General features: G+C 39.1%; 1 protein-coding gene across 1 annotated transcript; it reads left to right on the forward strand.

The window, feature by feature from the left end:
* Window positions 1-3,309: 3,309 nt before the first annotated feature.
* On the forward strand, window positions 3,310-12,495 carry SMPX (small muscle protein, X-linked). The gene is made up of 3 exons (XM_010018763.1): window positions 3,310-3,348; window positions 8,301-8,390; window positions 12,355-12,495. Exons 1-3 carry the CDS (start codon window positions 3,310-3,312, stop codon window positions 12,493-12,495), a joined length of 270 nt encoding a protein of 89 aa, XP_010017065.1.
* Window positions 12,496-14,044: the final 1,549 nt, after the last annotated feature.

A 14,044-nucleotide genomic window follows, 5' to 3' on the forward strand; every position in this document is an offset into this window, starting at 1 on the left:
GTAGTACATAGGTACATGCTTATTGTTTTCTACATGTTTGTTATAAGTGGTGAAATATTACATGGGGGTTTAAATGGTAAGAGAGGGGTTCTGTCACTGTAAACTTAACTGTAGTGGAGACCACCGCATTACAGAAAATGTAACTGCATTTGCCTACAGCATATAGCAAGTTTTTGTGTAACAGGCTAGAAGCTGCAAAGTGGGGATTTCTGTTCTTTCATCGTACTAGCTGGTCTCGCAGTAGTGTAGTTCCTGTCAAAGCCTTTTTTTAAGATAATACACTGCAGCTCTGTGTCCAAAATACCCGTTGTGCTTGACGCCGTGAGTGTGGCAGGGGGAAAGGACAGCTTCCAGCTGGGGCAGGGGGAGGGCTCTTTCTGTTGTCTGTGTGCTACTGTACGTCTCTTGTGCGGATTACAAAAGATGGCATTATGATGTCTCATCGTATTTAAAGCAAATTGAGTAGGTCAGCTTATTATCTTGCAGCAGCCTTGTCAGAAATTATTTTTAGCAGAGGGACAGAAGATAGGTCCTTTGTTTTACAAAGTTTCCTTCCAAATCCCTGATTTATTTCACAGTAGTAGTCCTGTAGTTCACAAGTAGTCCTGTTCATGAGTACTTTCACTGTGAAGCAGGGGAATTTGCAGAGGAAGTCTGGCATAAAACAGCTCCAAACTCAACTAACATTGTGGTTGCTCTCTAAATCTGGCTCAGCATGTAGCCCATACAAGGTAAAAGGCAAGGTGTGGGGAGGCCAGAAAGACACTGGGGAATACAAGCTGCGTGCATCTGCATTTCTCTGGCTGCATACATGTGAAATCCTGCTGTGGAAATGAAGGTGAAGAGTGTTTTTTTCAAGTTTGCAGAGCTGGTTGGAATGCCAGAAATAACATAATACAATCAGTAGAGCACCCTTGACTATCTCTCTGGGACGTGTGGCAAAAGAGTTTATAAAAATGAACTAATCACTTCAGTAATAGATGAATCTGTAATCTAAGCTTTGTTTTCCTGTGTTGATGGTCAGTGTTGCTCTGGAGGGAAACTCAGGGAAGGGAGGGAAAGGGAGACAACCAGAGAAGATTGTCTATTTTTACTCAGTAGTGTGCTGTTGTCCTGATTTCTCTGGCAGTAATGAGGACAGCATGAACTGGAAGGAAAATCACCTCCTCCAAAAGCAGTCCTACACAATTGTATCATGCATCCGTCTTTAGGAACTGGTGTCTGATTGCAATCATTTTGAATGCAGACTTCTTGTGAGCCCAGAGCACCTCACTGAGAAGTACTATCACTGTACTTGTTTTAAAGTTGAGATTCAGCGTAAGTCCTTGCCTGTTTAGCTCTAGTTGGCCCAAGAAATATAACGGAGTTTTTGCACTGCACAGGCACACAAGATGGAAAGTACATCCTAGCATGAATTTCTCTGTGGAAGTGGTTAGAAAGTAGATCTGTGGTGTTTAAAAATGTTTTATGTTAATTTCCTGTGCTTTTGTTTACATTTTTTATCCTGATTAGAAAGAGGAGACGATGATAAGAAAAATTAATTAAACTTTTCTGGTTTATAAGTCCTATCTTCCCAATAAACCAAGGGATTGTTTTGTGTTTATCTTTGGAATACAACCACAGGTTAACAGCACACTTATTTCTACGCATAGGAGAGACTTTCCAAAAGGAAAGAGAGAGGATGCAGTAAATTCTTTTGGCTTTTTGAAATCTGTGCAAATTTTGTCATGAACTTCAGTGGCTGAGATTTCATCCCCCAAAGTGAATTCTGAAGCTTTTAAAACTACCACTGATTTTAAGATTGAAAATGTAAATGTAGAACCACAAGATAAACCTCACTGGGAGCATGCTGGCTTTATATTGCACAGTGGGATCTTTTTCTGATTTATTAATTTAGTGGAAGCAATTTAAACCCAAAGCAACCTGCAAAGTTGATGTCCTGTGACTTAATGCTGTGCTGGTTTGGACAGCACTCTTTACAGCTGAGAGTGCAATCAGAGGGAGACCTCTAATGGCAGGTCATTTTTACTTTTAAGTTCTGCTCAGCATTATAAACAGATTCAAAGCCAATGTGAGAATATGCAAAAGCAAGTCTTCCATGCAGCTCCAGAGATGATAGGCTGATATTTATAATTCAAGCTGATATTCAAAGCTGAAGCCAACCTGCAACTCATCAATACTTTTCTCTGTCATCCACGTGACAGTTATACTCCTTGGAGTACCAAAGCCTTTGACCCACTTTTGATTTCTCTGTATATTTGTACTGTCTCTCCTACATAATTTATTACTTTTTTTTCAGTATTTTCCTCCTCATCTCAGGTTAAATGTAGTAGCAAAAATATGCTGTAGTTTGGTTGTGGTCAGTGAGTTCTCTGGTGAACTTGTTTCTCACTTTTTAGTATTGCTATCTTATTTTGTATTATAATGGTTAAATAACCAGACTTTGATGAAGGTCCAGTCTAGTTAAGATCCTAATTTTCAATGAGAAAATAAAAGGATGAGACAATGTTTCAATTAATAAAATTTCTCACCTTTATTTTTTTGTTACCTTTACAGAGTCCTTTAACTTTGATGTTTTTCCCTTTGTTATGGTATATGAATACTGTATCCGCCCATATTTCTCTACTTGCATAAAATTATATGGAAAGCTCTGTTCTTTTTTATGTTCTTGCTGAAGAAAATTGATGGATCTATATGATCTAAAACTTTGAAGAGAGGCTACTTTGTGCCCTACCAATTGTCAAAGAGAATTTTATATTTTGACCATCTTGATCATTTTCAGTCTATAGACATTAAATGTTTCCAAGGATGTGTGAGTCAGAAAATGGTTATGTTGGTGTTTATCAATGATTTGTACTGCAAGTTAGCTTTATTTGAAAGAAGGTTTAAACTGAGAATTCTAATAATTCCCACATACATACTGTGACAGAGATAATCATACATCATTTATGCTCAAATGCTTCCCATAATTCTTACTCATTTTACAATGCAAGGTTGCATTTTACAAATACAAAGTTTGAGAGATTCCTTATCTCACTCATTATTGTTTTTAATGTGAAAGAGATAGCTCCATTTGTGGCTATGAAAGATTAATTGGAGAAGCTCGGGTGTTCTATCTCCTTCTGATATTCAGAAGGAATATCTAAGCAACTCTGAAACTGAGATGGAAACATGAGCTGGGCAGATGAAATGGATGCCTGTCAAGAGCCAGCATGGGTTAAGTTCTAGCTTATCTCCTTTAGCTATCAGAATGTCAGAGCCTGTAACACTTTCTTATTTTGCTTGCAGGGATAAGCTTCTGTCTTAAAAATGTCAAAACAGCCAGCGTCACATGTCAGAGCCATTCAGGTAAGAGACAGTATTTATGTTTCTAATATAATAAAGTAATAAATCTCAACCTCCATTGCTTGGCAAACAGCATTTTTGCTCAGAGAGAACACTACAGAAGTGCTAACTAGGGATTATTCTTTTAAAGTGAAAAGCTTAGTGGATATGAAAGTGCTGAAAAAGTTTGACCTGAAGAGCATCTTATAATCTGAGCTGTTAAAAACCAGGATCAGATAGGTTGATCGCTTGTTTGCATGGTCTTCAGCGTTAGGTTATGCCTGTTGGTGGATCAGCTAGGCAAAAGATGATGATGCATCTGTATAACTGATCAGCAGCATGAGTAAAACTAATTTTTGCAACTCTCAGGTTTTCCACAGAATTAGTATAATGCTGGAAGAGTTAGAAGCTAAAAAGATGGCGTAGATATTGTGAAGTTTCCCACATCTGCATTCCTTTAGGAAAAAATCCACAACTTCCAATATATATTTAAGCAGCATTTTATTTAAAAGCCAAAGTAAAATGAGAGAAATGTTGATGTTCTCATTTTAAAAATTCTTGTCTGTCACATACCTCCTCAAATGGCATATGCTCATATGGATGAAGTTGGTTGTTACACACTTGTAAAAGAAACAGCTGGAGAATTATCCCAACATCATCACAAAGTAGCATCATGAAGAATGTATTTAGCTCAGGCTATCACTGATAATTGTCAAAACACCAAAATACCTCGTGAACTACAGAATTTTCATGTATTTTGTAAAAATGTAGTGAAATTTTACCTTGAGTTCAGGTTCCTTGAAATTATGCAAGAAACACAAAATTGAATGTCTAAAGTCTGATCCATCCTCTGTTTCTTCAAGATAATACTGACTCAGTGGATTGGAGTATCAAGAAGATGAATTACACAATGGCTAGACAGCACACTGAAATTGCAAGGCACTGTAAAAATGCTACTTTTCTTTATCAACATCAACTCTACTGGAACAGGCATACAAACTACTGTACTCTAATTGGGTTGAAATTATCAGAAGTTTGCCATTGATCTCACTCAGTTCAAATTTTCATCCCTCTTTTAGAGTGACTATGGAAGTGCTTTATGATTACTGAAAAAATGTAAGTAATCAATAGGTCAAAATTATTTACATTTTACATCTAAACTCCATAGGCACATACAAAGATTTTTGTGGAATTAATTTGGTTTACTTTTTTCCTTAAAGTAAAAAGTAGTTATAGACTCCTTTTTATTTTTATGATGACTTTCTGACTTACTAATGTAAAAAAAAAAATGCTTCTAGTTTGTCCATTTAAAAAATAATGCATTAAGTTTAAGCACTAAGTTCAATATTTTAAGAAACTTCCCCCCCCCCCAAGGTAATTTGAATAATGAGAAAAATTGCAGCACAAACTTTAAAATATATGTATTAAACATTGTGTCAAAGGTTGCTCCAGCAGGGAGACTTGCGCTGGGATTGAGGCCTATTACACTTTGAGTACTGTAAGAATCATGACTCAAAACATCACATTACTCATATACAATCTGATTCATATATTATGACCCTTTGCTGTTATGTGCTATTATAGTAGGACCAACATCTCCTGGAGAATATACATCATGCTGAAGTGATGGAAAAGTAATGACGCTTAACCGACTGAAGTATTTCATGGTACTCAATGTCAGAATTGACGTCTTTCTGGCCATATGAGATGTGTGCTAAAATCTTCACTTGCCAAGAGCCACTATATACAGATGTGGGAGAGAGAAGGATAGCAACTGGTTCCCAAGAGCAGTTTGGGGCAATAGAGGACCAAAGTACTGTTAATTCCTGGTAACACTGTTGGCCTCCCCTTCTCAGTGTATAAAAGGCTGTGTACAGCTCTGGCTGAAAATTATTCTACCTCCAAACACTGCTCTTGGCTTTTCCCAGAGGTAGGCATGAGTAGTGTCCTATTTTTATTTTTTCTGAATTACAGTAAGTTTTCTCTCTAGTTCCTATATTATTATTTTTAAAAAATCAAATATTTTTATACTGAAGTGGCTTTCCAGCTTATTCAGTCATCCTTCTGGAGAGCTGTGATGCCATGAAGAATTTATCCGTAACAGTCCTCAACTCATGCATGGGTGTGTAACTTGTATCCTAATCTGGATATCCTGTTTCTACTTCTATTTAACAGAAACAAGAACACAAACAAATCTCTAAATACCAGTTTAATCGAGTCAAACCAACAATGTATGTTGTGTATCATGCTTACGGATATTTTTCTTTAAGTCTATTCAGGAAGACATTAGTAGAGTATATTACCTACTCATTATGAAAACTGCAATGACATCTAAAATATGGTAGGCACTTTCCAAAAAGAAAGACAGATGAAAACCCAATAGTTTTAGTGATTGGTATGATTAAAAATAATAATCACACCTAGAATATCTGTCTAAAGCAATTATAATTTAGGATTTCAGGAGTCTGGAACAAAAACATTCCTGTTTCACTTTTTACTGGATGGAGAGCAAGCAAGGAAGAGCTCACCAAGGCTCATATCTCCATCCTGGCAGATAGGTGACAAAAGCCTTGAGACATATTTTAAAACCAAAATTGCAAACTTGTGCTGACCACAGCACAACACAGTCCTTTCAGAGCTACACTGGCTTACAGGAGTTGATCCACCCATTACACGGCTGCTTGTCTGTGGGAAGGGACCAACACTGGATTAGAAGGAGATTTACAGCTCAGGACTTTGGTACCTCTGGTCAGGAGCTGTTTGGAAGTCAGTCATACTTTCATTTCATACTAGAAATATTTTAATTTATAGTATGTGTTATCAGACCCAGACAGAGTTGAACTAATTGCTAAAGGCTGCTTGTTTAACCAACTTAATATTTCATGTCACATCTTGTCCAAACTCTGATGTGAATGCACTTATTGCAGATAAAATAGTACATACTGCTTCCCTGTGACAGAGATTACTGTGAAAATGCTGAAGCAGACCAAAGAGCAGTTTATTTAATTTAATTAGCAGTCTGGCACTTAGTGGTTTGGTTTTTTTATTTCCTGAAGCATTTTTAGTCACAGTTGGTCTGTCAATAATAGTAGGAAATACAAGGGCTGGGTGTCAGAATTACTATGCTGTGGTATGCCCTGGGTGGCCATGGGAGGCAGGCTTCTGCTTTGATTGACTCCAAGGGGAAGGAATGCCTGAGTTCAAAATGCGCACCAAGAGAGAGCTCTTAATGTTTCACCTCTGTGAGCTTGTATGCCTACACTAGCTGTAAAGTGCAGAGAAGTTTCATTTCCAAAAAAAGAACCTGCCTAGAGGTAACAGAGCCTGATGGGGGAGATGCTTAAAATTAAAAATAGCAAAGCTGTTTTTTTCCACGCATAAATGAAATAATGGGTTAAGTACTGTGAGGCAGAAAATGCCTTGTCTCTGAGGAACTTAAGAAGTGCAGATGAAAGGTTTCACAATATATAAACTAAAGCTCAGTAAAAAAGCCTTATGAAATGAATACCCAGTTGTCTATAAACTGTGTGGCCCTACAGACATTTGCCATCCCCACTGAAATGGCAGCATCACCTTCCATAAATAAAATAACGGTAAACAGCTAAGCAGAATACAGGGAAAGGTGATTATTTCTTGGCAAACTGATTCTTAAATTCCTTGATATTTGATTTAAACTGTCAGAACAGTTGTTACTGAAAATAGTGGGCTGTTTTCCTGTGGCTGCCCAACCTGGGGCGCAATCTGCAGGACTACGATTTGAGCAGAAGGATGGGATTATTCATCTTTATTTAATGCAAATCAGTCAGATGGTAAACTACAATAAAACAGCTCGCTGTTGGAAGGTTCTCCATAACATTACCAATTCAACCCCTGGTTTTACCAGTGGGAGTCATGATATTTTGATGACATTTCCTAGGACCAGCTTCTCTTCTGAGATCACAAGATAAGAATAGGTATAAATTTTGCATTTAGTTGTTCACACCATTTGACTTTTAAAACAAGCCAGTCTGGGTCACATCGGGAAATAGATACACTTTAGCTGCACTTTCCTAAGCAATGTTTTCTTCCATTCTTTTCCCCAAGATCTTTACTTTTAAGGTATCTATTACCAGCCCCATTTATGTTATGGCTACTGGCTTTCTGCTACAGATAAAAGATCAGATTGAGGCAGTCATGTGGGTACTATTCTGGAGGGAGTTTGCTAAAGCTGGGGCTGGTGGTCTATCCAGTGTTAGAGCTGGCTCAGCCTGCTCTGACCCGTGAGCCCCTGCTGCGACCCGTGAGCCCCTGCTGCAGGCCAGGCTGGGGTGGCTCAGTGAAACCCAGTGGGGACTGGAGGGTCAAAAAGCCTTTCTGCTCTTTCCCACAGATCCTCTTTGCAACCAAGAGGCACAGTTGTAGGACTAAGGCATTACGTTTGCAGCACCTGTGGGTAAATTTTGTCGGTAAAGATAACATTTTAAACACTGTGGCTTAGGTTGGCTCAGGGCAGGCTTTCCTTCCTGACAAACTGGGATTAAATGAGGTGACAACTGGTGTCCCTGGGGGAGGGAGAGTGGTCCAGTGGTTGGGGTGTTATTGTAGGATTTGGGTCATATACACTTAAATGCTGATTCTGGCACTCCCTTTCTGTTTGACCTTGACCAAATTGAAGACCCAGAGGTCTAAAGACACTTTGGTGTCTAGCAGTCATTTGTCTCAAGTCCAATGAAATCAGGGAGCATTAGAATAAAATGCAGAACTTCAAAAGCTTACTAGATAGCTTTGTCTTTTTCACTTTCCATCTTTAAAATGGAGATAAAAGCCCTTCCCTTTCCCACAGGAGTGTGTGATGATGCATACAATGAAGGCATTAAGTGGTTGGAAACCATGATAATGTCCCTACGCTTGTCCCACCCTTTTTGAGTTTTGCCTTTTACCAACCGTATGTTTATTTATCAGTCACTATTATATGCATCATAATTTCCTTCTCACAGGCTAATATTAACATCCCAATGGGAGCATTTCGACCTGGTGCAGGCCACCCTCATAAAAGAAAAGAACTTGCACCTGAAGAAGTGGAGGAGGTAAGAAAAAAGGGGGGGTTGATTTTTTTTCCCCCAGAAGAATCCCTGCCACTGATGGAAGACAGACTTTTAATCAATCTTATAGCACTGCATACCAATCTTAGGTACCACAGCTGAACATGCACTGGTCATTCATGGAAATAAATTGCCACCTACTAAACACTTCATCCATACATAGTTCTGGTTTTGATGCCAAGGCATCTACAGGAATTTAAAATATTTCCAAGGCATGTAGCTCTGCTTCAACAGCAGGATATCTGCTGTCAGGAAAGAGAGCCAGGATTTCGCCAGCACTATTTATCTAGATGGGAGTTGATGGATACAGCAGGAAAAGTTATAGCAAGGCTTTGGAAGAATATGCTGCTACCTGTTGCCCAATGGTGTGATTTATTCTTACAGCTTAACATTATTGAAACAGGTTTTCAAGCCTGACGCTTTTTGGAATATTTATCAACAAGGACAAATTGAATGTGAAGACACTTGCAAATTAAAACCAGAAATTGTGAACCCATTTACCTGCATAGGGGTGAAAATACTCAATTTTGTATTGAATTCTGTGTTTTCATGCTTATGTTTTACAGGGAGTATCTAACACTGAGTTTTGAATAAAAAGTCCAATTTATACCTTAACCAACATTGATCACAAAGGTTATGATTAATCACAAATATCATATTTCTGGATGATATTAAAGCATCTTATTTACCAAGAACTTTTATAGTAAATAAAAAATAAAACCAATGGTGGAGCAAAAAGTAGTGTTAGATACTCCAAACCAAAATAAAAACAAACAACTCAAGTAAAGATGGGTGCTTATGACTTCCTGGCCAGTTGGCTTAGTTTGAATATATAATCACCAGCCAAGAACTGGTACTGCTGGGCTGATGCTCCTCAGAGCCAAGGGCAGGGAAGTCTCGAAGCAACCTCATGCAGCTGCGCTGCCTCTGTCAGGACTCAGATGGACTTGCTGGCGTATGGGCTAAGCAAAGCTGTCGTGGCTGGAGGGAGTTTTGCCCTCATGCAGAGCAGAGCCGTGATGATCAGAAGGGAGTGGGTAGCCACTTTTCTCCAGGCATGCAATGGGGCTGGAGGTGATTCAACCCCAAACAAGAAGCAGCCAGATTAGTTTTGGACAAATCAACAGCTCCTTCTGAGCTGGTACAGGCACTTAAAATGGTCAGGTTCAGTTGTATAAGAGCTAATTCTTTTCTGTCTAAATCAGACAGACTTTTTTCTGAATTTCAATATAGCGCTCTGTTTACAGAGAACTTTCCTGAAGAACTCAAACCCAGGATGACTTAAGTCTTCTTAAGAAGATGTTAAAAAAACAAACTCAAACATACAAAGCGACCTTGAATGCATATTGTGGCTTTCTGCCCTGGAAAGAAATCAAAGCATATTCTCTCTGCAGTAATTAAACTAGTGAAGGAATGCATGTTATTAAGCAGAAACTAATATGGCATGTGTGAATTCTAGTAGAGTTTGAGAAATAAAATAAATGAACAGTGCTGATAATTAGATTTGGTTGGGTAATTGAATATTGCTTTGCTTCTCAGTTATGTGAATACTATATGTGAGACAGACATTATAGAATGAAAGTTCTTGGCCCCAGTTTTATAGCCAATATGCAACCAAAACAATGGGGGTAAAGACTACAGAAAAGATCTTGTAACAGGAATAGAATTAAAATGCTACCAGTAGACTTGTCTTTTCTATTTTCCCATCTTGTTAAGTTTTGCAATACAGCTTGTGATTCTTTAGAGCAGCTTTATACAAATGCAACATTTGCTTACAGTGCTTAGCATTTTTTCAATCTATTTTAAAACCTTGGCAAAGGACATGAGGGAAATACAGGTCATACCCAAAAAGATGGTGGAGTCAGATGGGAATGTATATTTTTGAAGGTCAAGGGAGTGGACATGGTAACATGAAAAGAATGGGGGGTGGGAATTTCAGAAAACAACTCTTCCGCAGTCAGAGAATTTCCATGAATGTATTTGTTAACTTTTGTCATATATCTCTTCAGACTTCTTTCAATAAAACTGAAAGCCAAGGTCTGATCTTAGCTAAGCATTCCACATGGAGTGGGTGATATAGGGAGGGGCGCAGTCGTAAATAGCACACACATGAGATTAGAAGGGAAAGCTAACATCCATTTACGGAGTGCAGGGTCTACAAAACACCATCAAAGTTTGCACCATTTACACTATGAGAGGAATGGTATTGAAGATGACTTGAAATTGTATTTTTAAATAATATCTGCTGTTTACTAATAAGAACTAAGTGGATGGGGGCATGGTAGTTTTCACTGATTATTCAGATCAGCTAGCTGTGCAAGAAAACTATCAAAGAAAACAATACAAGCCCATGGCATCTTTGACTACTGATACAATTTTGTGCATCCCCCCAAACACCTTCTGTATCAATTTACTTACTCTCCTGCTGTGCTTTGCTACTCTTTCAGGATGTTAGATCATTAAGCCAGCTATTAGACAGTATGTATAGTAGCTGGGGCTGAATTACTGGCTGAGATTTTAAATGAACTAAAAGAAACAATAGTATAATGTCATTAATTAGGTCTGTTGTCATCCAGAGGGACCTTGACAAGCTTGGGAGTTGCACCTGTGCAAACCTCATGAAGTTCAACAAAGTGCAAGGTCCCACACATGCATTGGGGCAATCCAAGAATAAATGCAGGCTGGGTGGAGAATGAACTGAGAGCAGCCCTGTGAAGAAGGACTTGGGGGTTTTTGTTGATGAGAAGCTCAACATGAGCCAGCTTCAGCGTGTGCTCGCAGCCCAGAAAGCCTGGTCTGCTTCCTGATTAGCCTGTAGTACATTAGTCAGCAGAAAAAAAGAGGGGTTTACTGGCCAAAAGTATTTGACAGGTAACTTTGGAATTTAAAAAATGAACTAAAATATTAATAATTGATTGTTCACAGTCAATACATGTTAGCAAAAAAGATGGCTAATTAATTTTAATACTGAATTAGATCCAAAATGTCCATTCCAAGAGGACATTCGCAGAGTAATCGAAAAAGAAAAAAATAATCTTGTTGAATTAGTTGCAGTACAATATTAATTCACCCACAAACCTACATGATTCCCCTTGTATGCCAGCTTTATAAAATACAGAACAGGCTGGAACGACCTTAAACTCCATACTGGAAAACTACTTCAAAACATTGCTCAGTCTAGAATAGAAATTGTCTAAAATACATGCTCTCCTTCACCTAAGAGCAATAGTAGAACCAAGGAAGTACCAAGAGCTGAAACACTATTGTCTGTTGGCAATTACCTGAGATGTTTGTTATTGTGTAAGTAAGTGCTGCTATTTACCTTGTATTTTTAGTGTCAGCAAAACATTTATCAGGCACTACCTTAATTCAAACATAAAATAACAATAACCTTTCTGGTCTTGCAGCTGAGGGTAAGAAAAATTAAACATCAACTCAAGATGAGCTTGGGTGGAGCTTTTGGTGTTCATAACCTATTATCATAGTTCTTCTCCAGAGCTGCACAAGTGTTTGATGGTTTTCCTCCCCAACTGTCTGGCTGCTATAAGACTCTGAAAGAAATCAGATTATAAAAAAGGTTCTTCTGCTTTCTATCCCTAAAATATGAAGTACCTGGGAGTTGCCTTTAGTGCTCCACCTAGTTAATGTTCTGCTAATGGTCTGACACTGTAAATTCTTACTCATTTACCAAAGGATCCACATTGCTCTGCACTGAGCAACTTTTAGGTGGTTATTTTTCCAAATGTTTTTAGACATTTTAGAAAACAATCAACAAAATAACTTGTCTTTTCCTGCCTCCCTTCTTCCCAACCCCCACCCCGCTTCCAATTTCCATTGGGATTGCATTTAGTATAAAAACATCCTTTCCTGTTTATCACATAACTGACCAGTCCTCATGCTCAAGAGATTGCTATAGTAGCAGTCAGGTCACTGGTATCCTTTTGTGCAGAGTGTTCCTGCTTCGACAGAGGAGGAGAAAGACAAGAAACATCTCCCAGGAGCAAAGAAACTTCCAGGTCCTGCTGTCAACTTGTCAGAGATTCAGAACATAAAGAGTGAGCTGAAATTTGTCCCCAAAGCTGAACAGTAGCTGGAACAAGCAGGTGAGTAAAAGAGAAGTTCTGTGCATGGAGAAGCAGGCTGATCCAGAAACCTCTTGGTATCAAAAGATGTCTTTCCAATTACTTCAGAGAACCCAGAGTCACACCCTATATCTCAAAGACAACGTACCAGAAGAAAAGGTTATAATCTCTGGAATTCTCTGTTACTTCAAACATGGAGCATATAGGAGACTATATGTGATGATACATCAACCAGCCTATCAAAAAGTTCATTCAGCTATTAGGAATACTGAAACCAGCTTAAAAATACTAGCTTCTTGCTTCACAAGTGCGAGTTTCAGTTTTACAGAATGCAAGACTTGTATTTGTACACTTTAACTACAAATAAATGTTTTACAATGCAAATAAATTTGTTGCACTGATGGACAACTAGGTCAGTATTTTTAAAAAGCTCCTTTGGAACAGACATTTGATACTGTTTTATTTCTGTAATTCAAAACTGACATGCTAATGGCTCCATGTATTTGATCATACAGATACACTCAATGCCACTTGTGGCACCCAAGGATTAGCTACATGTCTATGTGGGGCTCAGAAGTATAATACAGGACCCTGGGGAGATCTGTGCTCCTCTAGAGTAGCAGCCGGGGAGCAGGCAGGGACCCTCAGGCACTGCTGACAGCAACACACATCTATGAGTTGAGCCACTGGTCTATGACTAGCACCATAGCTCATAGTTCATCTTATTTTGCTCAGTGTCCAAACGGAGATCAGTGGCGAGTGGTGTCCCTCAGGGGTCTGTACTGGGACCAGTACTGTTTAATATCTTCATCAATGACAGACAGTGGGATTGAATGCACCCTCAGCAAGTTTGCAGATGATATCAAGGGCGGTGTCACCATTGGTGTGGTTGACAAAACCACCGATGCAATTGATACACCTAAGGGAAGGGATGCCATTCAGAGGGACCTGGACAAGCTCAAGAAGTGGGTCCATGTGAACCTCATGAGGTTCAACATAGCCAAGTGCAAGGTCCTGCACATGGTTCGGGGCAACCTCCCTGTATCAATACAGGCTGAGGGATGAAGGGATTGAAAACAGCCCTATGGAGAAGGACCTGGGGTACTGTTGGATGCAAAGCTGTACACAAGCCGGCAATGTGTACTCACAGCCCAGAAAGTCAACTGTATCCTGGGCTGCATCAAAAGAAGCGTGACCAGCAGGTTAAGGGAGGTGATTCTTCCCCTCTACTCTGGTGTTAGGCCCCAGCTGCGTTCAGCTCTGGGGCCCCCAACACAAGAGGGATGTGGACCTGTTGGAGCAAGTCCAGAGGAGGGCCATGAAGATGATCCAAGGGTTGAAGCACTTCTCACATGAAGACAAGGTGGGAGAGTTGAGCTTGTTCAGCCTGGAGAAATGAAGGCTTCATGGACACCTCATAGCAGCCTTCCAGTACCTAAAGGGGGCTTATAAAAAAGATGGGTACAGACTTTTTAGTAAGTCCTGTAGCAATAGGACAAGGATTAATGGTTTTAAATTAAATGAGAGTAGATTTAGACTAGGTAGATTTAGCCTAGA

The sequence above is a fragment of the Nestor notabilis genome, unplaced genomic scaffold (assembly GCF_000696875.1).
Source record: "Nestor notabilis isolate BGI_N333 unplaced genomic scaffold, ASM69687v1 scaffold4120, whole genome shotgun sequence".
In the NCBI taxonomy this organism is placed as follows: domain Eukaryota; kingdom Metazoa; phylum Chordata; class Aves; order Psittaciformes; family Psittacidae; genus Nestor; species Nestor notabilis.

Excerpts from the sequence above, each read along its gene's own strand:
- SMPX (XM_010018763.1), top strand. The coding sequence starts at position 3,310 with ATGTCAAAACAGCCAGCGTCACATGTCAGAGCCATTCAG. Across the intron at positions 3,349-8,300 it reads CACATGTCAGAGCCATTCAG|GCTAATATTAACATCCCAAT; the intron begins GTAAGAGACAGT and ends TCCTTCTCACAG. Across the intron at positions 8,391-12,354 it reads CACCTGAAGAAGTGGAGGAG|AGTGTTCCTGCTTCGACAGA; the intron begins GTAAGAAAAAAG and ends CCTTTTGTGCAG.